The 27,844-nt window shown below is 36.6% G+C and overlaps 1 protein-coding gene across 2 annotated transcripts in view; it reads left to right on the top strand.

Moving 5' to 3' along the window:
* The first annotated feature begins 3,809 nt into the window (after window positions 1-3,809).
* The window catches only part of GDPD1 (glycerophosphodiester phosphodiesterase domain containing 1), a 50,662-nt gene continuing 26,627 nt past the window's right edge, over window positions 3,810-27,844 (top strand). The window contains exons 1-2 of one of the 2 annotated variants that reach the window (XM_047833192.1): window positions 3,810-4,072; window positions 16,523-16,565. In XM_047833192.1, the coding sequence (XP_047689148.1) occupies window positions 3,931-4,072; window positions 16,523-16,565 (185 nt within the window). In that variant the 5' untranslated portion in view covers window positions 3,810-3,930. The remainder of the gene's footprint in view (window positions 4,073-16,522; window positions 16,566-27,844) is intronic. The other variant, XM_047833190.1, reaches the window with a different exon arrangement.

Here is a 27,844-nt window from a genome sequence, read left to right as displayed (position 1 = left end):
TCCTCTTGTATCTTTCTGTGGTTTATTTATTCATTTATTTACTTATTTTAGTGTTTATTTTGAGAGAGAGAAAGCATGAGGGAGGGGCAGAGAGAGAGACAGAGAGAGAGGGAGAGAGAGAATCCCAAGCAGACTCTGTGCTATCAGCCTGACCCAGGGCTCAATCCCATGAACCCTGAGATCATGACCTGAGCCAAAATCAAGAGCTGGAAGCTTAACCAACTGAGCCACCCAGGCACCCTAAAAATCATTTTCTACTTGAATAGGTATAAGACAAATTTCTAAGGTGTAAATTATATCCTATACTTCCTTTTTATTCCACTCTTAGAGGACTATGTTACAACAGTTCATTATTACTCCCTTTTTCCTACTAAGTTATATGTACAGTACTTGAATTTCCAGTGATTTTTATCTTTGATTTTATCCTAGCTGTTTTCTCAATATAAAAGTAAGACTACCTAATTTATAATCCCATTTAAAACATTGTTTTTTGTTTTGTTTTTGAATATATCTTAGATGTTTTTGTAAAACCAGTATGCAGTCACTATATCCCTTATTTTAAAAATGTTTAAAGGTAAGAATAAATTACTTGAAATTCTGTTGCTCTGCTAGTACTCTGTCAACCACTTGCAACATTTTAGTGAATATCCTTCTAGGCATCTCTATGCATTTATGCACATGCAAATATGTATTCAATTTTAAATAATTGCAGAGTACATCTTCTTTTGTAATGTACTTTTTTTCACTCAACAACATGTGGCAGCCATTTTTCCTGTCAATAAATGAAAGTATGTCATTAATGGCTGCATCATTTTCCCAAATGATTTACAGTCTGTCTTTTGTTATTTGATATTTAGGTTCTTTCTGACTTAGGGCTCCTACAAACAATGATGGAACATCATGATGCATTCATACCCTGTTTAATAATACTTGTGAAGCTTTCTTTGCAGAATAAACTGTTAGACCTTGGATTGTTGGGGCAAGGGATATACACATTTTGCATTTTGATACATATTGCTAAATTGCCCTACAGAAAGTTGAACCATGTTCTAGCCTAGTATCACATTCCCATTGTCATAGCTGGGAATCTTGACGGCAGTCTACCAATCTAATCACCAGTTTTCTTATTTTGAATAGTATCACAACGTAATTTATGGGTTCCTTCAGAACTCGGGTAAATGCCCTCTGATCCCAGTGATATATATTCCTAGGCAATTGCATCTGCTATCTAGTGCACTAATGATTTGGGCAGTGCAATTGGAGTTGGGATTGAAATGACAACCTAAGGAATCATTCATTAATCTTTTATTTTTCAGAAGATCAATACTATCTTCTCCAACCAACCCCTTGAAGTTAATTAAGATTGGTGACCTTTATAACGTCAGTCACTAGGTGTGTAGTCTTAGGCAAACTACTTAACCTCTACAGACATCAGTTTTTTCTTTATGATGAAACAGGTCAGCGATTTCTGATATGCTTTATTTTTTAACATTTTCTCCCCATGACAACTGATTGTACTAATTTCCATTCTTTTTTAAGTTTATTTAATTATTTTGAGTGAGAGAGAGAGAGAGAGAGAGAGAGAGCAAGGGAGAGGGGCAGAGAGAGAGGGACAGAGAAAATCCCAAGTTGAAATCAAGAGTCAGACATTTAACCAACTGAGCCATCCAGGCACCCCTTACATTCTTGATTTAAATAATGTCTTATTAACTTTGGTGTCTCTTGTAAATTTGACTCCTTTATCCTAAAAGACATCTCTGGTCATATTGGTGCAATTTTTTTTAAAAAAGAGGTTTTTCTATTATTATTGCTTGCCTGTTCTTTAATTAATTTTAATTTTCTTGGGCCTCCAATGAAGTATATGTGGTCCTGCTTGGCTACTTATTTTGATATTTCTATGTACTTTTCCTAAATTTTTTGGTAATATTTTAGAGAAAACTATTTTTACTTCTGACATAATGCTTTACTTATACAGGATACTTTCAATGCTTTCATTTTACTTCATTAGATCCTCAAAATGCCCCTGTGAAGTTAGATACTACTATCCTCATTTTACAGATGTAGAAACTGAGGCTTAAACTAAATAATATGCCCAAAGTCAGTCAGCTATGCCCAAAGTCACTCAGCTTGCAAATGGTATAGCTATGTATATGGGTTTTAAGTCCAGAGCTCTAGCTACTAAGCCATAGATAACTCTATACTTGAAGGTTAAATATTCTTAGTTACATATTATTTCCAGAAAATATTTATCATATACATGGATCTATACTCATCAAAAATAGTAATAATCGAATTTAGAGAAAAGTTGCTTTCAGGTGAGATTATGCAAATATATATATGCAACCAGTGTATATGCTCTGTAGGATAGAATTTGGCAGCCCTAAGTACTCCCCTTAATTCTTAACAAGGCAGTACTTTTCAACTCATGAATTTCCTTAAAGTGTTTTAATTATATGTATAGTGGGAAAGGAGGGGCAGAAAGAGAGGGAGACAGAGAATCCTAAGCAGGCTCCATACTGTCAGTGCGGAGCCCTATGCGTGGCCCAAACCCATGAAACCCCGAGATCATGACCTGAGCCGAAGCCAGGAGTCCGAAGCTCAACCAACTGAGCTCAACCCAGGCACCCCTAAAACGTTTTAACTTAAAAAGTGTGGTTATATTTGGAAATTTTTATACTTAGTTCTTTTTTTTCCATAAAGGCTTTATCACGTCTCAGGATATTTTGATATTACATCAAGAAATAGGGGCGCCTAGGTGGCTCAGTCGGTTAAGCCTCTGACTTCGGCTCAGGTCATGTTCTCAAGGCTCATGGTTCAAGCCCCTCGACAGGCTCTGTGCTTACAGCTCAGAGCCTGGAGACTGCTTCTGATTCTGTGTCTCCCTCTCTGGCTCTCCCCAGCTCACCCTGTCTCACTCTTTCTCTCAAAAATAAGTATTTTAAAAAGTTAAAAAAAAAAAAAAAAAAGGAATAGACTAGTGTGGTGGTAAACTGATGCAGAAATCTTTTTTTCAGCTACAGTTCTGAGCCAACTAGACCCCACCCAGGATTGACTCTAAGACTGTGATCAACTTGACCTTCACTGCCCTCTGGCATGAGGCCACAGACCTTTGTCCCACATTTTCCTTATATAAACCTGGAAGTATGGGTGAGAGGAAAACTAGTTGGGCCTTCTGGAATTGAGTTTCCTGTCTTTGTAAAACTTTTAAGTAATAACCTATAACCTTGTCAACATTGTCTTATTGTGAATAGACTTGCAAGTCAGCAAATATTTCTTGACTGCCTATCCTGTATAAAGCATGGGGACTGCATATTCAGTGAAATGAGAGGAGTCTGTCCCTCAAATATTTGACTGATAAACTTATGTAAGTGTGACAATAGGGAAAGCTCTATCTCGGCTAGATAAATAGGTGAGTTTATTATGTATTTTAGCAAGCTTTAACTCCTCCATTGGTAACAGTTCTTTGTACTTCCTAGAGTAGGGGCTAAGATGTGTCCTGGAAACTTTCCTTTTTTGATGCGTATTTTCTAATTATGTCAGGCCTTCCTGAAGGCTATCTTTGACTAGCCTTTTCGGCATGAGTGATGGCAAAGACACTGGCAGGTTTCCAAGCTTTCGCCTCAGTTTGGAGCTTTTCTGAAGTGCTCTGGGTCTACCACAGAGCTAGGTGACAAATACTCACTACCGGACTCTGCAGGCTCCTACCCAGCAGCCGGAGCGCGCCTGCGTACCGCAGCCCCTTTGTTGCTCCGGCGCTGGGGTCCGGCTGCGCCTGCGTGGAGGGCTGGCGCCTCCAAGTGCGCTGCACCGCTGGCACCGGCTGGGGGCGAGCAGACCTCGAGAAGCTGCCGCCGCCGCCGCAGCCGTTGCGACCGCCGCAGCGGAGTTCAGAGGGCCCGGAGGTGGGAGACTTCCCACACGGTGGCTGAAATGTCGTCCACCGCGGCTTTTTACCTTCTCTCCACCCTAGGAGGGTACTTGGTGACCTCATTCTTGTTGCTCAAATACCCGACCTTGCTGCACCCGAGAAAGAAGCAGCGATTCCTCAGTAAACACATCTCTCACCGTGGAGGTGAGAGGGGTCCCCAGATCCCGATGGCGGAGGTGGGGGAGGCTCTTTTCCCCACTAGAGCTTAGGGTCCTTTGGAGCTCCGCAAAAGGCAGGCGGGTGGAAATACGTGAGAGTTTGAGGAAGAACGGGGTGTGTGAAAGAGGGTTTTCTGGAGGTGAAGGCGATGTGACGGGGAGGTCTTCTTAGGAAAGATAAGGGGTCTTTAGACCAAGGTGGGGGATCTCTCGAGTGCAGCGGTGTCAGGGATTCTGTGAAGGAGGAAGGACTAGGGTGAGAATTAAGGGCAGTTGGAGCGTTTCTCGGCAGATGGAAGGATGATCGCAAGGTCCCTTCCTATCAGCGAGGCACCAGGAGGGTGGGGGGAGCGCCGGGCAGAGCCAGGGGTACCCAGCTGGGGCACCTGAATGGACTGCTCTGAGCGGAACCAGTGGCTGAGCTTGTAGGGAGATCCGGGGCGACATGCTTCAAGGTTTGAGGAACTGCGTGAACCTGGACCGTGCTGCAGCCAGTTGTCTGCAGTCCTTGGGGCTGGTCCCACCCCTACCCCCGTCTCAGAGCACTGATAATTAAGAAAAGAGGGAAACCGAGTCACTGACCTGGGGACGCTTCCCAAGGTCACAATTCGAGCTTGGGCTGGACTGGGACAGAAACTGGAGCATCCTGGTTCCCAAGGCTGCAAGCCTTCCACCAGTTTTGGGTTTTTTGTTTTTGTTTTTGTTTTTGTTTTTTTTTTAGCCCCACCCTGCACCTCAGCAATGACACCTGGATTTCCTAAAGACGAAAAGATGATGTCGTTTATGATAGGACTGTATTTGTTTAAAGAAAAAGAAGTTGTTTCTTGGAAAAGTATCTTACAAAGGAGCCTAGATAGTCCACCCTGTAGTTTACCAAACAGCAGGCCAAATCTTTGCTTCTTCGTTATTGTAGAATAATGTGTCTTTATTTCATTTCAAGCATGATGTGTAAAATGTTGTGAAATTGGATTAAGTCAATTAATTTTAACTGTTAAGAGCTGAATGTTAAACTAGGTTAAAACTGCTTGGAATTTACAGGCTAATAACTTGAAATGGTAAATTCTAGGAGTTTACAGTCTAAAACTTGATGTAGTATCATAACACCTTTTTTAACAAGAATTGGCCAGGAATACAGTTTTAAATATCACAGAAATACATTATCATTCTTCTGTATAATCTGTACAATTTTATGTTAAAAACAGTTCTAAAGAATGACTTCAATAGTTATGCTAGTCTCCTTACTCATGAAAAGCATCAGAGGTTTTAAGCGCTCACCAGCAAAATGCCATGTTATTGCTTATTTGGTTTATCTGTGTTTTAATTAGATACATAGTTAAACTATAGGATGACATGACCACTAATGTACCTTCACTCATTAAAACCCCAAACCAGCTTTTAGTGTTTAAATTGTTGCCGTAGAAGCAATTTTCAATGGTAGTAGTCCTTTTATTTTGGAGATAGGCAGTACACATACTACAGTTGTGTTTACTGATATAATTTTTTAAAATAGTTGCTTGTTCTCTTTTAAGTTTGTGTATGTATGTATGTATGTATGTATGTATGTATGTATGTAATTTCTACACCCAGTGTGGGACCTGAACTCATGACAGCAAGATCAAGAGTTGCACCCTCTTCTGACTGAGCCAGCCAGGTACACCATGTTTACTGATTTAAAAAAAAAAAAAAAAAGGAAACTGTGCTTACTAAAAACCCAAACCAAAAACAAAACTAGATCCTCTAAAAAGCTATCTAAACTGTCATTATGGATGGTCTAAATTTTATTTTAGAATACATGTTAATCTTTGAATTTTTGTGACATTCTACAGGTGAAAAAAATCAGTACTCTATTGAGGTTAAAATGTGCTAGATGAGCAAAACCAGTATCAAAACCAGGATAAGCTGGATTTCCAATGCTCATTTACTGTTGGAAATACTTTAAAAATATTTTTCTCTAGATATTAAGTCATTTCAGTTATTTAAATTTCACCCTTTATATAGAATTTTCCATTCATTATATGTAAATATGGCATCAGTATTTGTATATTCAAAGACATATAGCTGAAACTGTCATGAGAATCTTGTTAAATATCTGCAGACTTTAATCTGTTTGCTTATATGACGGTCCTAACGCAATGTGGTAAGTTCCTGTGTTGTTAGTGCTTTTGTTGAGTATGTGCACCAAGTAATACAATTGAATCTAGAGTGAATAGAGGAGATATTTACTAAAAAATACTTTGTAACTCAAGATACTAAATTTCTGGAAAATAATAGACGAGGAAGGAGTCCTCTCCTTGCTTACTCTGAAATTTTGTCTTGGACACTGCTAATAGCTATCACTAGTCTCCTTGTGTGTATTACTAACATTTAGGCTAATTCTCTCTTACCCTAACTTCAAATACCTGATATTTCATGTAAACTAGATGTATGACCATTCCAAGATTGAAACATTGATCAAGGGGCACCTGGGTGGCTCAGTCAGTTAAGCATCCAACTATTGGTTTCAGCTCAGGTCATAATCTCATGGTTAGTTAGTTCCAGCCCCGCATCGGGCTCTGCACTTACGGTTTGGAGCCTGCTTGGGATTCTCTCTCTCTCTCTCTCTCTCTCTCTCTCTCTCTTTCTCTCTTTCTCTCTTTCTCCCTCCCTCCCTCCCTCCTTCCCTGTCCCTCTCTCCCTGTCCCTCCCCACTCGTTCTCTCTCTCAAAGTTAAATAAAAACATTGATCAAAATATGTGTACAAAATATATACACCGTGATTGCCATACCTTGAAACCCTTAATGTGTTCTATGTTGTTTGCTGTAAAAGCATTATCACCTGGGTCAGATTCTGAATTTATACCACTAGTTAGCTTTGGGAAGAAGACTTAGTTTACTTATTTACAAATGGGGACTGTTTGCTTTGCTTGTCTTTAGGTTGTTATGAGGATTAGGTATATAAAATGTACTTGGGACACCTGGGTGGCTCAGTTGGTTAAGCTGCCAGCTCTTGATTTCGGCTCAGGTCACGATCTCATGGTTGGTGAGTTCGAGTTCTGCATCAGACACTGTGCTGATGATGCAGAGCCTACTTGGGATCCTCTCTCCCCCTGTCTCTCTAACCTGCCCCTGGCCCTGCGCGCTCATTCTGTCTCTTTCTGTCTCTGTCTCTGTCTCTCTCTCAAAAGTAAATAAATAAACTTAAAAAAAAATTAAAAATAAATAAAATGCACTTTGAAAACTGTGAAATTGTTTAGAAATACCAATACAGATACGAGAGATCCACATATGTATTTTGCAGTAACTGAGTTGATTGGGAAGGAATAAACTCACCCTATACTTATGTTTTCAAAGTTTTAATGAACATACTGCCTTTTACTAAGATTGATTGTCCTTGAAAGAGGAAATTAAGGTTTCAAAAATTAAATGCTATAGGCTTATTTTATTCTTGCCTCTTTAAAGCATACATTGTATTACATTATATTGTAATAGGATATGTTAATACATCTGGTTTCTTTTCTAGACTGAGTTCTTCAAGGGCAGGTTTCAGATTTTATTAGTGCTTCTGTCTCTCACTGCTAGTACAGATTTTAATACAATCAAAATAATAGCTTATTGTTTGCTAATTATCTACTGCATGCTAGATCCCTCCCATGTGTTTACTAAGTTTTTGACCAAAGAACACCTTTTATAACTACAATGTATTGATGAAAAACCAATAAGATCAAAGATACACCCTTCGGATTAAATGGAGAGCAAGAAATACTCTCAAAGTTCATTTTCTTAATTTCTCCATAAAAATATGAATTTTATTCATGTTCTTTGCAATTGCATAAGTAACTCGTTCATTGTAGAAAATTTGGAAAATTTAGAAATGAAAAAAGAAAAAATAATTCCTCAGACTTTACTATCAAAACACAATCTCTGTTAACATTTTGAAGTATATCCTTTAAATACATGTTTTCTGAATCATAATGTATTTACATTTATTTCAGATGCCGACTGAGTTGGATAGAGATACGATTGTAGGAAAGTAGGGAGATAACTTGCTTTAATACTCCTTAATCTATCTCTGTGAGTCAACTGAATTAAGCAACAGCCCATTTTAAAAAGTCTATTTATTATGGTTCAATGGCCAGATAATTAAAAAAAAAAAAATGACCAACCCATCAAATCTCCACCTTCCTAATCTTTTACCCTTGATCTTGAGGCAGAGTACTGTCACTATCTGGGTATCCTGCCACAGAATGATTTGGCAAGTGATTAGTTTGCCCTTGGGCACTGGCTGCTGCTGGGTCCTAAACTTTAATTGGTTATTCAAGGAAGAAATTGAAGCATGGATTTGAGTCTCAAAAGTGTCGTTGGAAATAGCGTTCTGGTCGTGCCTGGGTGGCTTAGTTGGTTAAGAGTCTCACTTCAGGGGGCACTTAGGTGGCTCAGTCTGTTAAGCCTCCAACTTCGGTTCAGGTTATGATATCATGGTTCATGAGTTTGAGCCCTGCGTTGGGCTCTGTGCTGACAGCTTGGATTCCGTGTCTCCTTCTCTCTCTCCCCGTACCACCCCCCCCCCAATCACACTGTATCTCTCTCTCTATCAAAAATAAATAAACATTTTAAAAAATGAAATTATTCGGTAAATCAAACAACAAAGTAAGTTCCTTCTCCATTTCTAAATTCATTTGTTCATTCAACATTTACAGTTCACCTTGGAAACAGTATATATGACTTACATAAGAGCATAAAGAGCTTGTAAGGACTAGAGATGGCATATACTAAGAGCATTTCTCAATAGGGGTTCCCTGGAACACTGCAGAACTGTTTCTGTATCTCAAGGATACAAAACTAGTGTACAAAAAAACCTAGTGAAATGTGTATTTACAGATATAAGAAAAATTAAACACATCAATAGCACAAAAGCATAAGATATTCAAATCTGTATATTGATATTCAAATTGTATATTGATAGGCAGCATTTGCCAACTAACTACCACATGTATGCTCTCTTTAATTATAAGTGGTTTTTGTTGTGTATCTCGTCATAATTTCAATAATTTTCCTTTTTTTATTTAAACATTTTTAATGTTTATTTCTGAGAGAGAGAGAGAGAGAGAGAGAGAGAATGGGGGAGGGGCAGAGAGAGAGGGAGACACTGAATCTGAAGCAGGCTCAAGGCTGTCAGCATAGAGTCATTCTCGGGGCTTGAGCTCACGGACCTCGAGATCATGACTTGAGCCGAAGTCGGATGCTCAACCGACTGAGCCAACCAGTAACCGATAATTTTTCTATAATGATATTTTTTATATTTAATTTTTCTAAATCTGAATACAATTTAAGATATATATATGTAAGATATATATCTTAAGATACATATAATAGATAAATATCTTAAATTGTTAAGATATATATAATATATATATCTTAAATTGTATTCAGATTTAGAAAAATTAAATATAAAAAATATCATTATAGAAAATTTGGTATTGTATTCAGATCATTCAGCCATTGCCAATAATAAGTATATTTTAGTTTGCTTTGTTAAACAGGAAAGTACTATTAAGTAAATGATAAATGACTCCATTATTAATAAGGCATCAGTAGGAATGAGTGAGCCAGTTGAGTAAATGAGTGAGAAAGAAGTTCTTGTTGAAAGGGCACCTGGCTGGCTTAGTTAAAACATACGACTCTTGATCTCGGGGTTGTGAGTTCAAGCCCCATGTTGGGTGTAGATTACTAAAAAAATAAACTTCAAAAAACAAAAACAAAACAAAAAAAACACCTCATTGAAAGGTGAAGGAGATTCCCTGGAAATAGGAACAAGGGAATGAGGGAACAAGAGGTGAAGAGAAAGAATTGATATCCTGATGTGAAACATGTTTCAGGGTACAACTGCAGTATGCTATTTCCTTTATTTTTAATGTTTATTCTTTTTTTAAAGGGAGAGAGAGTGAGGGGGGGGGGGGGGAAAGGGGCAGAGAGAGAGGGAGATAGAGGATCTGGAGGTGGGCTCCGTGCTGATAACAGAGAGCTTGATGTGGGGCTCAAACTCACGAACTGTGAGATCATGACCTGAGCTGAAGTCACATTTTTTTTTTTACTTTTTTTTAATGTTCACTTATTTTTGAGAGAGAAAGAGAGAGAGTGGGAGAGGGGCAGAGAGAGAGGGAGACAGAATCTGGAACAGGCTCCAGGCTCTGAGCTGTCAGCACGGAGCCCAACATGGAGCTGGAACCCATGAACTGCAAGATCATGACCTGAGCTGAAGTTTGACGCTTAACCAAATGAGCAACCCAGGCACCCTGTAATTTTTTTTAACATTTATCTACTTAGAGAGAGAGAGCGCAAGTGCAGAGGGCGGAAAGAGGGAGAGACACAGAATCCAAAGCAGGCTCCAATCTCCGACGTGAGACTCGAACTCACGAACCATGAGATCATGACCTGAGCCCAAGTTGGTCACTTAACTGACTGAACCACCCAGGCACCCCACAAACCAGGCATTGTTTAAACTGATTGTTGAAGGAAAAGAAAAATTACTGGCAAGTGTGCTTCCATAAATGAGATGCTAACTGGAAACAAAAGGAATTCAAAAATTTCATGAAAGAAGAGCTACCACCAAATAATTCCTTGGAGAGGAATGTCATGCTTTTTAATTAGTCCCTTAGTTACTCTTCCAGGCTTTCACCATATGAATCTAACAAGTAATTTGTGGGTATTATCACTGTGGAATTTATCTTCAAGCTTTACAAACAAATACCAAATAGAAGAATATGGGAGTAAGGATCAATATGAACAACTTATCTGTAAAACTGAAATAAAGGTGTTCTATGAATGGCAGCATAGAAGCTGCCACATAGTGGTAAAAAGGATGGGATCTGAAATCATGGCTTATGCTTGAGTTGTAGTTCCCCTTGTTGGCTATGTGACCATATCCAATTTTTTTCTGGTTGTGGCGTTTTAATGAAATAATATGTAAAGTGCTAAGCACCGTGTATAGATAGCTTCTACTAATTATTAATATCTTGATTGACTTTTCAATATTTTATTTAGTTTTAGCTATTTCAGCAACTTACAAAATCAAAGATCTTAAGTAACAATGTTTTCATGCTTAGACTGTTAGGTTTTAGTGAATTACAATTAAAATTAATATGGAAAGAAGACATAAAAGACAAACATGCAGACTTTGAATGTAAATATTAGTAACAATTAACTGTGGGAAAATGTATTTCAGAGTACCGAATCGCTATCCTATCTTTTCCTAACCCCAAACCAAAAGATAATTTCAAGTCAAACATACAAACATATTAAGACTCCACGAACCCATCACCCAAATACAATGACTCACAGTTATTTTTTTAAAAGCAACTTCACTTAATATCTTTCATGCATTAATAAAAATTATGTTATTAAATTTCAACCCTTGAGTACACATGACTTTTTTTAAAGCAAATATCTTTTTTTTTTAAATTTAATTTTATTTTAAGTAACTCTACATCCAGTGTGGAGCTTGCACTCATGACCCTGAGATCAAGAGTCACATGCTGTACCAACTGAGCCAGCCAGGCACCTCAAGTACACATAACTTTTAATATTTTGTGTGACAAATTGGAAGTACACACACAAAACACTTTTGTTGCATATCAAAGTATGATGGTGGTTGTCTTGAGGAAAAGCACTTACTTGTGCAATCATTTGAATTTTGAGCTGAATTAGCCTTGAAAAACTAAAACTGGTTATTCAGACTTGAGTATTTGACAGATGTGTTCTTGAAAATTATAAAATGAGTCTGTCATTAGAAAAAAAATAAGCTAGCTGCCTTGTCTGAAGGCAGTGCCAATGATTACATTTGAGTTTTCAAGCAAAAATTAGAAATTTAGCGAACTTGTATCCTCCACTGCAAGCTTCATAGCTTTCTTAAAGATTTTCCTGATGAAATGAGGTATTAACAAATGTGTCTTTAAAATCTGTTGTATAGGGGTGCCCTGGTGGCTCAGTCGGGTTAAGCGTCTGACTTTGGCTCAAGTCATGATCTCAACGGTTTGTGAGTTCGAGCCCCACATAGGGCTCTGTGCTGACAGCTCAGAGCCTGGAGCCTACTTCGGATTCTGTGTTTCCCTCTCTCTCTGCCCCTCTCCCACTAGTGCTCTGTCTCTCTCTCTCTCAAAAATAAACAAACATTAAAAAAAATTAAAACCTATTGTATAATAAAACATGTGAACATTTAGAAGAGCAGCATGATTCAGTAAATTCGTATATTCCAAAAGACCAATGCATGATATAAAAGTATGCATGGGTGAAAGATCCATTCAAAGTTCAAGACGGACCAATGGATTTTCATGTAATAGAGTATGAAAACGTCATTCATATGGTTCAGATTCCATATTGCAGCTAACTTTTAAGAAACTACCACTTGTTAAAGTTTGGTGCAGTATCAAAAAAGAATATTTCTTGGGGTGCCTGGGTGGCTCACTTGGTTGAGCATCTGACTTCGGCTCAGGTCATGATCTCACAGTTTTTGGGTTCGAGCCCCGCGTCAGGCTCTGTGCTGACCGCTTAGAGCCTGGAGCCTGCTTCAGATTCTGTGTCTCCTTCTCTCTCTGCCCCTCCCCCGCTCATGCTTTGTCTCACTCTGTTTCTCAAAAATAAATACATGTAAAAAAAATTAAAAAAAAAAAAGAAAAAAAAAGAATATTTCTTTTCCAACTGCCTATCTGGGTGAAGGTTGATATACATGTATGAAGCAGATATGAGCATCTGCCGTCTATAAAGCCAGGCATTAAAGAGATTTGCAAAAATGTAAAACAATGTCACTCTTATCATTACATTTTTTTTTTGGAAGAGAGTTCATTTTCATAAAATGTTATGTTAACAAATGTTTTGTTAACATGTAGTGGGTTTATTATTGTTATTTCAGGTAAACAAATTTAAACATTTTATAGTATGGGCCCCTTGCTGACTCAGTCGGTAGAGTATGTGACTTGATCTCGGAGTCGTGAGTTTGAGCCGCATTTTGGTCATAGAGATTACTGTTTTCAAAAAAGTTTAAACAATTTTTTAATATTCAATTTCTAATATGTAATTATTAATGGATATAATCCACATAATTAAAAGCTCTTTGAGGTACTCAGTAAAAGAATCCTGAGACTGAAATGGTAGGGAACAGTTTAAGGCAATAACTCTGGACTGTAAAAAGAATCATTGTAATCTGAAGTGGTAAGAAAGTACTACTTCGTGGAGGAGTTGAGAATTGAATTCATTCTGGTATTAAGGTTAAGAAATATTGGGAGGCTGTGGTGAAGAGAATTTTCCAAGTTTCAGCATATATGCCATGTGCTTAAGATTTTGATTCTCCCAACTATTTTAAAAGTAATGCATTTTCATTGTAGAGGGATTGTAAGATTAAAAGAATGCATATTAGAAAAGAAATCACTTGTATTCCAGCCACCTGGAGATGACTGCTATTTGATTTGTTAAGTTAAACTACCAACTGCTTTATTGTGCCAAAAAGCAAAGAAAATGGAAAGACACAAGAAGTCAGCTTGAAGGCTAATGATATTTATTTACTTCGATCTCTTGATGAAGAGGGAAGCTGGTGTCTGCCAAACTTTTCCATTTGAAATTACTCCTTTTTTCTTTGTAATGGATAAGTATTTTTGTAGGGAGGTTCTTTGAAACTACGTGTGTATCCCATTCTTCATCAGACTTTCAGTGTACTTAGTAAAATGGGCTCAATGTTTTCTTTCTTTTTTGGGAGTGGGTTCAACATATTCTGTTTTATTTGATGATTATTGTCATTTTTTGGTGATAACATTTTCCCTGGTTTGGCCAATGAGAGCTTTTTCAAACTGGCTTCTGTATCCTTTTAAATTCCTTGCTTTTTGGCACAAAAAGCAGTCAGTAGTTTAACTTATTTAACCTACTAATAACCATTTTAGAGCACTCTTGTCTTTTTTGGTCATATTCTAGAGTGCTTTGTTCTTGAATATTGATTATCCAAATATAACATATTTCTATAGTTTTTAAAAACAAACACCAGCTAGATTTTTATTTATTTTTAAATGTTTATTTTTGAGAGAGAGAGAGACATAGAGCACAAGCTAGGAGAGGCAGAGAGAGGGAGACACAGAATCCAAAGCAGGATCCAGGCTCTGAGCTGTGGGCACAGACCCTGACGGGGGCTCAAACTCACAAACTGTGAGATCATGACCTGAGCTGAAGTCAGACGCTTAACCGACTGAGCCACCCAGGCGCCCCACACCAGCTAGATTTTTAAAAGTCATTTAATCTATCAAAGAAAATAAAAGTCATTTAACCTCAATAGAGCACTTACTTTTTTTTTTTAAGTTTATTTATTTATTTTGAGAAAGAGAGAGAGCTTGTGTGCACGAGTGAGGAGGGGCAGAGAGAGAGGGAAAGACAGAATCTCAAGCAGGCATCTTGCTGTTAGCACAGAGCCCGATAGAAGGCTGAAACCCACAGACCATGAGATCATGACCACAAGTCCGTCGCTTAACCAGCTGAGCCACTCAGGCACCCCAAAAGAGCACTTACTTTTGAAAAAAACCTAATCTTCCTATTTACTTCATCTGCATCAACTCTAGTAACTAAGAGAACCTAAAATCAAAGTAGCTTTTTTCATATGGATATCCTTTTCTGTCTGCTAAACTATGGAGCTTTAGAACATTAGGTTAATATATTCATTTCTTCATACCTTGTGTTTCCATTGATTATTAGGTTGTCAAAAAAATACAATCTAGCAGTATAAAAGAAGAAGAATATTTTAATACTCTCACAAATATGTCCAGATGGTATTGTATGTAAAACATGTTAATGGTAATACTTGAACAGTACCCTAATCTTGAAGTGTTTCTTTTTGTTAAGAAGAAATTGTTTTCTGAAGTATTTGGAAAAATATTTCCTAAGTATTTGACCTGTGCATTCCATTAATTAGTAATACTGAAATCTTTTAGTTTTAAAATATTTTAAAACTTGTGGCTAGCATGTTATGTTAATTGATTCTGCCTAGTATATATAATATACTGTGTCCTTTTTGTTATTGCAATATTATTCATTCGTCAATGGACATTCACCAAGCACTAATTACTAGTAATAATAATAGCAGTAATCCTTTACTTTTACTGAATTTTCACTATAGTAAAATCTTGGATTGTGAGCAACTTGTTCTGCAAGTGTTCTGCAAGACAAGCAAACATTTATAATAAATTTTAGTTTGATAAATGAGCAATGTCTTGCAATACGAGTAGTACATGACACTGAATGTCACAATTGAGCTAGTGGTCTTTGAAATTTACTTTGACATATGAGTGTTTTGGATTATAAGCATGTTTCCCGAATGAATTATGCTTGCAAACCAGGGTTTTACTGTATTTCATTGAACCTAATGCCATTAGTTATAAAATGCACATTTTTAATGTGCTGCTAAGAAAAAATCTTGTCAAATAAACGAGTACATACCATCCATTGTAAAATCACCCTAGCTTCAGAGATATTAAAAAGGGAAAAACTATCATGTTTTAAAATTGTTGACATAGGCATTTGACAATGTTAATTCATTTAATTACAGCAATCCTATGAGACAGGTGCCATCATTAACCTCATTCTTTTTTTTTTTTTTTTTAAGATTTTATTTGGCAGGAGGGAGTGCGGCGAGGGAGGCTGCACCTGGCTGGCTCAGTCAGTAGAGCATGTGAGTCTTGATCTAGGTCTTGAGTTTGAGCCCCACGTTGAGGGTAAATTTACTTAATTAAAAAAAAAATCTTTTAATTATATATTTTTAAAGTAATCTCTACCCCCAATGTGGGGCTCAAACACACAACGCTGAGATCAAGAGTCAATGCTCCACTGACTAAGCCAGCCAGGCGCCCTTCATTTTTATAAAGAAGCTCAGCCACTGAGAGGTTATGTAGCTTTTACCAAGGTCATGCAAATATCAAATAATTTGAGAACAAAGATCCTAACTCCACCCTCAACTACTACCCTATACTGCCTTCAGCCAGGGTGATTAAACCAGTCACTTCTTTTCAGTTAATTCTGAGGAAAAGGAGGAGCCAGGTTAATAATTTATGCTGTAGTATAATAAATGTCTTTATTAGAGAGATGCATAATAAAGTATGCGCGTGCAGAGGAGAGATAGTTTAACCCTTTCTGAGGAGGTGTATATGTACTGAGTCCTCTTTTGTCAAGATATTGTAGCTTAAAAATCATGTTTAGGTTCTTCTAACCTTTCTGTGTTGCTGTGGCTTTGTTTTAATCTTTCATTCGTCCTGGTGCAGCCAAAAAAAAAAAAAAATTAAAAATACCATTACATTCTTTAAAACACTTATGATGTCTTCATAGTATATAGACATCAAGATTCACTAGATGTATCTTATTAAAGTGAATTTCTAGAAAAATAAAAAGTTCAAATTAGCTAAGTAAATGAAGTTTAAATGGAATGTTTTCACAGGTGCTGGAGAAAATTTGGAGAATACAATGGCAGCCTTTCAGCAGTAAGTATATAAAAAGGTATTCTTTTACAGTTTATCTTTATGATAAAGATTCACAAAGTGAAGATAGTATACACATAGCATCCACTTGTGACAGTCGTTTCTATTTTATTAAAATCGCTTTTTTTTTTTTTTTTTAAATTTAGCTAGTCTGAAGTGTTACAAAGAGTGTTTGGCTTCTGCATAACTGAAAAACTAGATCAGAGTTGTGGGTAATCAAAAGATACCATAGTTCTAAAGCTGAAAGAAGACATTTGTAACAAGGAACATACTGTGTGTAATGCTAATTAGTCTTGGAGAGAAAGAGGAGAAAATGAAACAACTGTTAACACTGATTGCTGCTTATGAATAGGGTTATGTGTCTACCCTGTAATTCTTCTACAGACCTGAACGTGTAATCTGGTCTTTCTTGTTTGAAGCTTTATGAGTGCTGATCTTATTTTTCTGAATTAGATAAACTTTTTTCGGTGTTTCAATTATTCATATTTCACATAGATCTCTTTTAGGGCACCTCACAGAGAAGCAGCAGGAGAGACAGGAATGAAAGCTGATTGATACCTTGTTCTTTGTCTTAGAGTAAATGATCATCATCAGTCTGTGGTAATGGTGAAAACACTGTTTTATTTTCTCTGGAAAATAAGGCAGGGAATATGAAAAGTTAAACCCCATGGAAGACATTACCTTTCCATATTTAGTAAGAAAAATATTTTCTTATATATTTATTCAGCCATGTTTATGCATACAATTGGGGCTAAGAAAGCAGGAGAATTTGGCTTAAGTTTTTCTTCTGTTTCTGTTTCTCATCATTCAAAGACACCTTAAAATGTAGATGTGGCTGGCTGACTCAATAGAGCATGTGACTTTTTATCTTGGGGCTGTAAATTCGAGCCCCACTTTAGGCATAGAGATAACTTAAAAATAAAAATAACAAAAAACACCTTAGAGTTTGTTTTTCCTGTTATCAGGTCCAAATGTACTGGTTTTCCATATTCTAGTTTCATCTAAATCCTGTCTTCCTGTGTTTGTCATTGTTTATTCTTCCTGTTCTATAACACAGTGCATTTGGCTATAATCCCCAAATTCTCTTACATCTCTAAAAATGCAAAAACTTTCCTCCTGTCTGTGGAAAAACCTTTCCAGACTCATTTAAATTACTCTAAGTTAAAAAAAAAAATCAACGAATCACTTTATTTGTACAGTTTACACTGAGACGCATATTGGGTATGTACCCAATATACTATGATTTATCAAATATTTGATGCCTGGGATGTAGTGATATATATAATATCTGGGGGATAAATGCTTATAACTTTGAGTGATTCTAAGCATTCTTTATGTTTAAAGTATATTATTTTGTAAGTTTTTCTCCATATTTTTGGTTAAATTTTTACCAACCACCCTTATTTATAACATTAAAATACTTGGTTAGAATAAACTATTCCTAAGGATACTGTATTTGTATAAGTTATTTATAAGGATGGAATGTAAATAATTTTATCTTTGAAGACTGTGATTGTCTGATAAGTTTTTTGATGTTCAAAGAATGTCTGATTTAGGTGGTTTTTACTTGATAGATACAACATTACATTTACTATGTTTAGTTGTTGTTTGTCTTTTTATTTTCTTTGTTCATTTGTCTTATTTCTTAAATTCCACATATGAGTGAAATCATATGGTATTTGTCTTTCTCAGTCTGACTTAGTTCACTTAGCATTATACCCTCTAGGTCCATCCATGTTGTAAGTGGCAAGAGCTCATTATTTTTTATGGCTGAGTAATATTCCACTGTGTGTGTGTGTGTGTGTGTGTGTGTGTGTGTGTGTGTGTATCACATCTTTATTCAGTCATCTGTTGATGGACATTTGGGTAGCTTCTATATCTTGGCTATTGTGAATGATGCTGTAATAAACATAGGAGTGCATATATCTTTTTGAATTACCCATTTTATTTGGGTAAATATCCAGTAGTGGAATTACTGGATCATATGGTAATTTTATTTGTAATTTTTAACTTTTTAAGGAACCTCCATATTGTTTTCCACAGTGGCTGTGCCAATTTGCATTCCTACCCACAGTGCACAATGGTTGCTTTTTCTCTACATCTTTGCCAACACTTGTTTCTTGTGGGGTTTTTGTTTTGTTTTGTTTTTTTATTTTAGAGAGAGAGAGAGAGCAAGTGGAGAAGAGGGGCAGAAGCAGTGAGAGAAAGAGAGAGAGAGAGACAGAGAGAGAGAGAGAGAGAGAGAGAGAGAAAATCTTAATCAGGCTCCACACTCAGCATGCAGCCTGATGCAGGGCTTAATCCTACAACCCTGGGATCATGACTTGAGTTGAAACCAAGAGTCTTATGCTCAATCCACTGAACCACCCAGGTACCCCATTTCTTGTGTGACTTGTCTTCTGACAGGTGTGAGGTGATATCTCATTGTAGTTTTTATTTGTATTTTCCTGATGATGAGTGATGTTGAGCATCTTTTCGTGGGTCTCTTGGCTATCTGTATGTCTCCTTTGGAGAAATGTCTTTTCATATCTTCTGCTCATTTTTTAAAAAATGTTTTATTTATTTTTGGGAGAGAGAGACAGAGCATGAGTGAGCGATGGGCAGAGAGAGAGGGAAATAGAGAATCTGAAGTGGACTCCGCACTGACAACAGAGAGCCTTATCTGGGGCTCGAACTCATGAACCACGAGATCATGACCTGAGCCAAAGTTGTATGCTTAACCGACTGAGCCATCCAGGCGCCCCTTTTCTGCCCATTTTTAAATTGCATTATTTGGGTTTGGGGGTGTTGAGTTGTATCATATTTTATATATTTTGGATACTAGCCCTTTATTGGATATGACACTTGCAAATCTTCTCCCATTCAGTAGGTTGCCTTTTAGATTCGTTGATTATTTACTTAGCTGTGCAGAAGCTTTTTATTTTGGTGTAGTCCCAATAGATTAATTTTGTTCTTGTTTCTCTTGTATGAGGAGACATATCTAGAAAAAATGTTTCTAAGGCTAATGTCAAAAAAAATTATTGCCTAGGTTTTTCTCCTAGTTTTATGGCTTCAGGCCTCACATTTAGTCTTCAATCCATTTTGACTTTATTTTTTGTGTATGATGTAATAAAGTGGCCCAGTTTCATTCTTTTGCATGTAGCTGTCCACTTTTTTCTGTACCATTTGTTGAAGAGACTGTCTTTTCCCCAATAAGCTTAATTTTAACCTCTTTTATAAGATTTGTTGTTGGTAGTGGTTTTTGTGTTTTGTTTTATCTTATGTATATATCAATGCTCTTGCTATCAATGAATACTTTTGTTTTCATTTAGAAATATTCTGTAAGTTCCTTAACTAATATTCTATTAATTCTTAACTTCTAGGAGTTTTTTTTTTTAAATAGCTGCTTCATGAGCAGCAAGAAAAAATCATGCAAACATACTATTTTCAAGGTACAGTATATTTAAAAGGAGTTATAATACATAACTGGCAAAAGATAGATACTGTGCTTAAGTACGGTATATCTTTGATAGGATAAGTAGTTGAGAGAGAGATAGTAAAAATATAATGAACAGCTAAAATTTAGATCTTATTTATGTGCATGTGTAGATATACACTTTACAGAGCATATATATTATGACACAGAAGTAAAGAGAAGAAGATATTAAAGAAAATATAAATAGTTGGTCGGGGAAGCCTGGTTAAGATTCACCAGAAAATTGAAAAGATACCAGGACTAGAAGAGTTATCATTTGGTACAGAGGAAGAAGCTATTTTTAAAATGTGAAGTGTTTGGGTGCCTGGCTGGCTTAGTTGGTAGAGCATGCAACTCTTGATCTCTGGCTGTGAGTTTGAGCCCCACACTGGGTGCAAAGATTAGTCAAAAAAAAAAAAAAAAAAAAAAAAAAAGAAAGAAAGAAAGAAAGAAAGCGGAAAAAATGTGCAATATTTCAGATTAAGATGTGAGGCTATGCAGACAAAATATGTCTAGGAAACTGAAAGGACCTTTAAGAATGTATGGAAAATTAATTCAATAGTGGGGCTAAAGAAGTAATTAGGACTGACAAAGAAATAATTGCATCTCACAATTGCTTCCTTGCTTGCTTGCTTGCTTTTTCTTTCTTTCTTTATTTTTTGCATCTCACAATTTCCAAAATGTCCTGTAATGTGGTTTATAAAATGCTTTCACAAACACCTTAGGTTATGAATATAGCTCCTCTGTGATTCCTTTGGTAGCAAGAATCCTTCCATATTGATCTCTCAGTCCCTAACACCTAGTTCTGGTGCTAACAGTCTCACCAGTTGCTTACCAAATGATACATGGAATGGGGAACTTAAGAACAAAGCAGAATATTAACAGAAGACAGATGAAGGAGACAGAACCCCATCCATAATAAGCATAGAACCAAAAACTAAGGAACTGTAATACACACACACACACACGCACACACACACACACACACACACACACACACAGTTACTAAGCCCTTGAGTATATAAAATCTGGCTCCTAAGAGGTAATAAAACTAGGTTATTAAACCAGGCCGCCTTTGTAAATACCCATGGGACAATTTGATCCCCATGGTATTAACATGAATGGTAAAAGTAAGAAACAAATTGTTTTAGCAATAGCTGGAAGTGTAAGTTGGCAGGCAGTCAAAGTAATTAATCAGTGACCTGGTTCTCATGCTATGTTTTTCAGAATATCTAATTAATACAGTACTAATTTCTCATCTATGAAATGGAAATAATAATAAACCTCAATGTTGTGAGGAATTAAAGAGATTCAAATAAATTCCTTAATATAGGGTCTGTTTTAAGTTGTTATGTATTGTTTCTCTGGAATTTCAAGTAATTTCATATCTTTTAGAGCTAGAGTTTTTATTTCTTTTTCTGGTAGTATTGAAGCCTTGGCTTCCCTTTTTCTGTGTTTGTAATCAGCTTGTTAGAAATTCAGCTATATTATAAAAAGAAAGAAATTCAGCTATAAAATATCTAGTGCTTCAATTGAAGTAGATGCATATTGTTATTTATGGAAAATTTTGAAGGCCAAAGTAATAAAAAAAATTTCCTTTTTCTTGCTATTTTCTAGCTATTTCTGTATCAAATTTGGGATAATTTTATTAGGATAATTTACAAATTGTCCTGGATGCACTTACTATTGCTCTGAATTTTTATTAGCTTATTAATAAGAGATAAGCATACAATAAGTGGAAAATATTTTTTATACAAATTCCTAAACATTTCTAAAAATAGCCAACATTTCAGCTAATGGCAAGCTTAATACTTAGATTTCTTAGGTAGAAGGTATAATTTTTTTTTTAATACAGGAAAATATAGTCTCTGCTCTTACTCTCCCTTCACATACTCATAGAAAAAAATAACAAAAGAAAAGAAAAAGAAAGGAAGATATGCACAAGCCCAAAAATTAGTAGTAGCACTTTTTTTTAGTTATATAAAGGATTTTAGGGTTTTATTTCAAAACTGTTTGCTGGCTGTATATATTGCTTACAGTTTCTACATTTTTTATTCTTTTTTAAAAAAACTGAACACAATAACAACAACATTTAAGGAAATTTAAAAATACAGAAAAGTAATTCTATGAACCTAAAATCTGTTTTTGTTTGCTTATTTCTTTTTGGATTTTATTTTTATCCATTTGTGGTTCTAGCAAACACAATTGACAAACAAATATTCTCTTTTAAAGGTGGATATCCTTTAGAAGAGGACACATAAAGGTAATTATTTACATCTTAGTAAGAATTACATTAAGGAGCCAGGTTTGTTTTTCTCCTAACAACTAGTAGTAATTAGGACACTGAAAAAGAGTGTTAATTAGGGAGGAGTAGGGGAGCAGTATGAGATTTTGGCATAAGGCATCACGTGGCCTTTGGGATGGGAATTGGTGTTTGTTTTTTTTTTTTTAAGTTTATTTATTTATTTTGAGAGAGAGAGAGCACGTGCATACAATCAGGAGCAGAGAGGGAGGGAGAGAGAATCTCAAGCAGGCTCTGCAGGCTGTCAGCCCAGAGGCCAATGCAGGGCTCAAACCCAGAAACCGAGAGATCATGACCTGAGCTGAAATCAAATGTCGGATGCTTAACAGACTGAGCCACCCAGGCGCCCCTAGGATGGGAATTGGGAATGGGATCCTAATTGGAGTGGATCATCAGAGGTAGGTGAAGTCAGAGAAAATGGGTAAGTGGTTGACTCCAAAGGCAAATTTTGGCAGCTATATAATTTTAGAATCATTAGATCTGGGATGGTCAAGGATCTAGGGTCCACTGGATTCCACTTACCATGACTTCATTCTTTCTTTTCTTTTCTTTCTTTCTTTCTTTCTTTCTTTCTTTCTTTCTTTCTTTCTTTCTTTCTTTCTTTCTTTTGAGAGAGCATGAGTGGGGCAGGGGCAGAGAGGGAGAGTACCCCAAGCAGGCTCCATGATGTCAGCACAGAGCCCAATGCAGGGCTCAAACTCCTGAACCTACAGATCATGACGTGAGCCAAAATTAGGAGTCCAACACTCAACTGACTGAGCCAACTAGGTGTCCCTCATTCTTTCTTTTTTAACCAAGTGAATTAACACACATTTAAAAAAAATTAAGAAATGGGATGCCTTGGTGGCTCAGTCCATTAAGTGTCCACTTTCAGCTCAAGTCATGATCTCGTGGTTCGTGAGTTTGAACGCTGTGTCGGGTGCACTCTGTGCTGACATCTGGCAGCCTGGAGCCTGCTTCAGATTCTATGTCTCGCTGTCTCTCTGCCTTTACCCCACTCATACTATCTCTCTCTCTCTATCAAAAAAAAGAAAGAAAGAAATGTGTTGGATACCTACAATATGCCCCACATCATGAACATTAGAAAATATGTAACAGACATAGGCCTTTCCTCTAGGAATTTAATATACAGTTGTAGAGACCTGACCTCTTATGAACCACTGGTATTTGTGGTTTAAGTGCATGGGAATATATTGCACAAACATAATTTATCTACTTTCGTGTCTTCTCACCTCCTCTGCTCACCACAGCTCTACTCTTTCCATTCTTGAATTTTAAAAAAGTGTTTCTAGAATTTTCTCCCTGTTTCACCCATGTTTACTTTTTCTTCATCTTGAAGTGTCACCGGCGATGATTAGTGCATAAAGTGCTATGTGGGCATTTTACACATTCAGAGGTTTTTTAACAAGTAACTTACAGAGTACCAGCTGTGCAAGGTCTTGTGTTCAGGCACTAGGAATACAGTAGTAAACTAGATCTAGGTTATGATTTCACGGTTCATGAGTTGGAGCCCCATATTGGGCTCTGGGCTGAAGGACAGGGCCTGCTTGGGATTCTCTGTCTCTGGTCTCCCTCTCTCTTTGGCCCTCCCCTGCTCTCTCTCTTTCTCTCCCTCTTTCAAAAAGGAATAAATAAACATTTAAAAAACTGTTTTGTGTTGTATAAAATATACATCCCATAAAATGCAAAATCTAAGTATATAGTCTGAAGAATTTTTTTAATGTTTATTTTTGAGAGAGAGAGAGCAAGCAGAGGAGGGTCAGAGAGAGAGGGAGACAGAATCCGAAGCCTGACATGGGGCTTGAACTCACGAACCGTGAGATCACGACCTGAGCCCAAGTTGGATGCTTAACCGACTGAGCCACCGAGGAGCCCCTGGCCCAGTGAATTTTAGTATGTATGTACCTTTGTAACCACCACCCAGATAAAGATACAGAACATTTATAGCACCCTTAAAGGTGTCCTTGTGACCTTTCCCAGTCCACACTTGTTGGACACTTGTCCAACTTGTTGCCCCTAGATAGCCATTACTCAATTTCTGTTATTCTATATGTCTATTATTTTATGATAAGTTGATTTTGCTAGTTCCTGAAAACATAAATGTAATCATACAGTATTTATACTTCTGTGTCAGGTTTTTCTTTTTTCAGTTTATATCTGTAAGATTCACCCATGATGTGTGAAGTAACGTTATCTGTTTTTTAATAGCCAAATGCATTCATCCCTCTCAGATATATACTTAGCAGAAGTGGAATTGCAGGATCACATGGTAGTCTATATTTATACCTTCCAAAGTGATTGTACCAATTTATATTCACACCAGCAATACATGAGGATTCCAGTGCTCCACTGTCTTCCTAATTTATTGTCAGGCTGTTTAATTTTAGCCATTCTAGTGGATATGTAATACTATCTCATTGTGGTTTTAATTTACATTTCCCTGTTTGACACTTGATTTTGGACATCTATTCATACACTTATTGGCCATTTGGAAATCCTCAGCTGTGAAGTGCCTGTTCAACTTTGTGTCTATTATTTTATTGTATATTGTCTTTCTGCAAAAGGCATTTCAGGCAAAGGGAGTATTCTTTTTTGTTGTTTATTTACTTATTTTTGAGAGAGAGAGAGTGAGCATGGGGGATGGACAGAGAGAGACACAGAGAGAATCACAAGCAGTTTCTGCGCTGTCAGTGCAGAGCCAGATGTGAACCCATGAATCGTGAGATCATGACCGAGTCAAAACCCAAGAGTCAGATGCTTAACCGACTGAGCCACCCAGGCATTCCAGGCAAAGGGAGTATTGAAAGAGTGTGGGGCTGCTTGGAAGGTAAGGTACGTTGTAAGGAGGTACAGAGAGCTAATAGTGTCATCACGGCTTTGGGAACAAGGAAACTGAAGCATAAAGAAGCTAAATAACTTGCCCAAGTAAGTGGCAGACCCAGTATTTGAACACAGACTCTAGTGTCTATACTCCCCCCCCCCCCACTTTATTGAGGTATAATTGACAAATTATAATATATTTAAGGTATTTAACCACTGTGCCTGAGTGGCTCAGTTGGTTAAGCATCTGACTTCAGCTCAGGTCATGATCTCCCAGTTTGTGAGTTCGATCCGTTCGGGGTCTGTGCTGACAGCTCAGAGCCTGGAGCCTGCTTCAGATTCTGTGTCTCCCTCTCTTTCTGCCCCTCCCCTGCTCTCTCCCTCAAAAATAAACATCAAAAAAATATACAATGTGATGATTTGATATGTATATATATTGTGAAGGGATTCTTACAATCAAGTTAATTAACACATCCATCACCTCACATAGTTACCCTGTTTTTGCTCAGTGTTTGTGCTCTTAACCACTGTGATATACCCTTTATAAAAGTGATAGGATCTTAGATGTGAAAGGAAACTTAGAGATTGTCTGATCTGATCCTTTCACTTTTTTTTCCCCAATTTTTAAAATTTTATTTTATCATGATAAAATATACACAACATAAAACTTGCCATTTAATTATTTTTAAGTGTACAGTTCAGTATCATTTAATCTTCACATTACTATGCAACCATCACCACTGTTAATCTCCAGAACTTTTTCATCTTTCCATATCAAAACTCTGGACCCATTCAATTAATAACTCCCTTACCTTCTCCCCCCAGGCCCTGGTAATCACCATTCTACTTTCTATTTCTATTAATTTGACTATTCTAAGTACCTTTATATAAGTGGAATCATTTAATATTTGTATTTTTATTTTTGGCTTTTTTCACCTTGCATAGTACCTTAAAGATTCACTCATGTTGTGGCATATATCAGAATTCCTTCCTATTTTTAAGTTTTTTTTTTTTTTTATTTTTAAATAATCTCTTCATGCAACATAGGCCTCAAGCCCCAAGATCAAGAGTTCATGCTCTACCGACTGAGCCAGCCAGGCTACCCAGAATTCCCTTCATTTTTAAAGGCTGAATAATATTTCTTTGTAGGTATATCACATTTTGTTTATCCATTCATCAACTGATAGACAATTAAGTTGTTCCTAATTTTCACTATTATGAACAATGCTTCTATGAACATGGTTGTATAAATATTTCAGGTACCTGCTTTCAGTTTTTTCTTTGTGTATTCAGAAGTGAAATTGCTGGATCATATAGTAAATCTATGTTTAGCTGTCTTGAGGAACTGCCATTTTATATTTCCACCAACAGTATACAGGGTTCCAATTTTTCCACATCCTGGCCAATACTTTTTTTTTTCTTTTTCCCTTCCCTTCTTCCTCCCTTCCTTCCTCCCTTCCTCCCTTCCTCCCTTCCTTCCAAAAGTATGCGAAATAGTGGGATTTTTTTTCTTTTTTAAAGTTTAAGTAATCTCTAACCCAACATGGGGCTTGAACTTATGACCACGAGATCAAGAATTACATACTCTTCCAGTGGAGCCAGACAGGTGCCCCTCTGATTGTGGTTTTGACTGGATTTCCCTAATGATTAGTGATGTTTATCTTCGTTCCATGTGCTTATTGGCATGTCTTCTTTATAGAAATATCTATTCAGTTCCTTTCCTCATTTTTGAATTGGGTTATTTTCTTGTTGTTGAGGTTTTTTTAAGGAGTTCTTTATATACTGTAGATATTAATCCTTTATCAGGTAGATGATTTGCACATATTTTCTCTCATTCTGTGGGCTACCTTTTTACTTTGTTGATACCATCCTCGGTACACAAAAATTTTTAATTTTGATGAAGTACAGTTTGTCTTTTTTGTTGTTGTTGTTCTTTTGTTTCCTGTGCTTTTGTTGTTACAGCCAAGAAATTATTGCCAAATCCAGTGTGGTAAAGCTTTTCCTGTATGTTGTCTTCTAAAGGTTTTTTTCTTCTTAGGAGTTATGGTTAGGTCTTTGATCAATTTTGAGTTTATTTTTCAATGTGGTGTTAGGTAAGGATCCAACTTCATTCTTTTACGTGTGGATATCCAGTTTTCCCAGCACCATTTGTTGAAAAGACTATCCTTTCCTCATTGAATTGTCTTTTGTACCCTTGTTGAAAATCATTTGACAGTATATGAGAGGGTTTATTTCTGGACTCTATTCTATTTCATTGATTTATATGTCTGTCTTTATGCCAGCACCATATTGCTTTGATAACTGTAGCTTTGTAGTAAATATTGAAATCAGGAAGTGTGAGTCTTCCAACTTTGTTCTTTTTCAAGATTGTTTTGACTCTTTGAGTTTCCTTGAGATTTCATATGCATTTTATAGTTTATTTATTTATTTTTAGTAATCACTGCACCCATAGTGAGGTTGAAACTTACAACCCTGAAATCAAGAGTTGCATGCTCTTCTGACTGAGTCACCCAGGTGCTTCTCATATGCATTTTAGGATGGATCTTTCTATTTTTGCAAAATCATTGGGATTTTTATAAGAATTTCATTGAATGTGTAGATCAATGTATCTTAATAATAAGCATTCTAATCCATGAATATGGGATGTCTTTCCATGTATGTGTATCTTATTTAATTTCTTTCAGCAGTGTGTTGTAGTTTTCATTG

Source organism: Prionailurus viverrinus, chromosome E1 (assembly GCF_022837055.1).
Source record: "Prionailurus viverrinus isolate Anna chromosome E1, UM_Priviv_1.0, whole genome shotgun sequence".
Classification (NCBI taxonomy): domain Eukaryota; kingdom Metazoa; phylum Chordata; class Mammalia; order Carnivora; family Felidae; genus Prionailurus; species Prionailurus viverrinus.
This window is presented reverse-complemented; position numbering and strand designations above follow the sequence as displayed.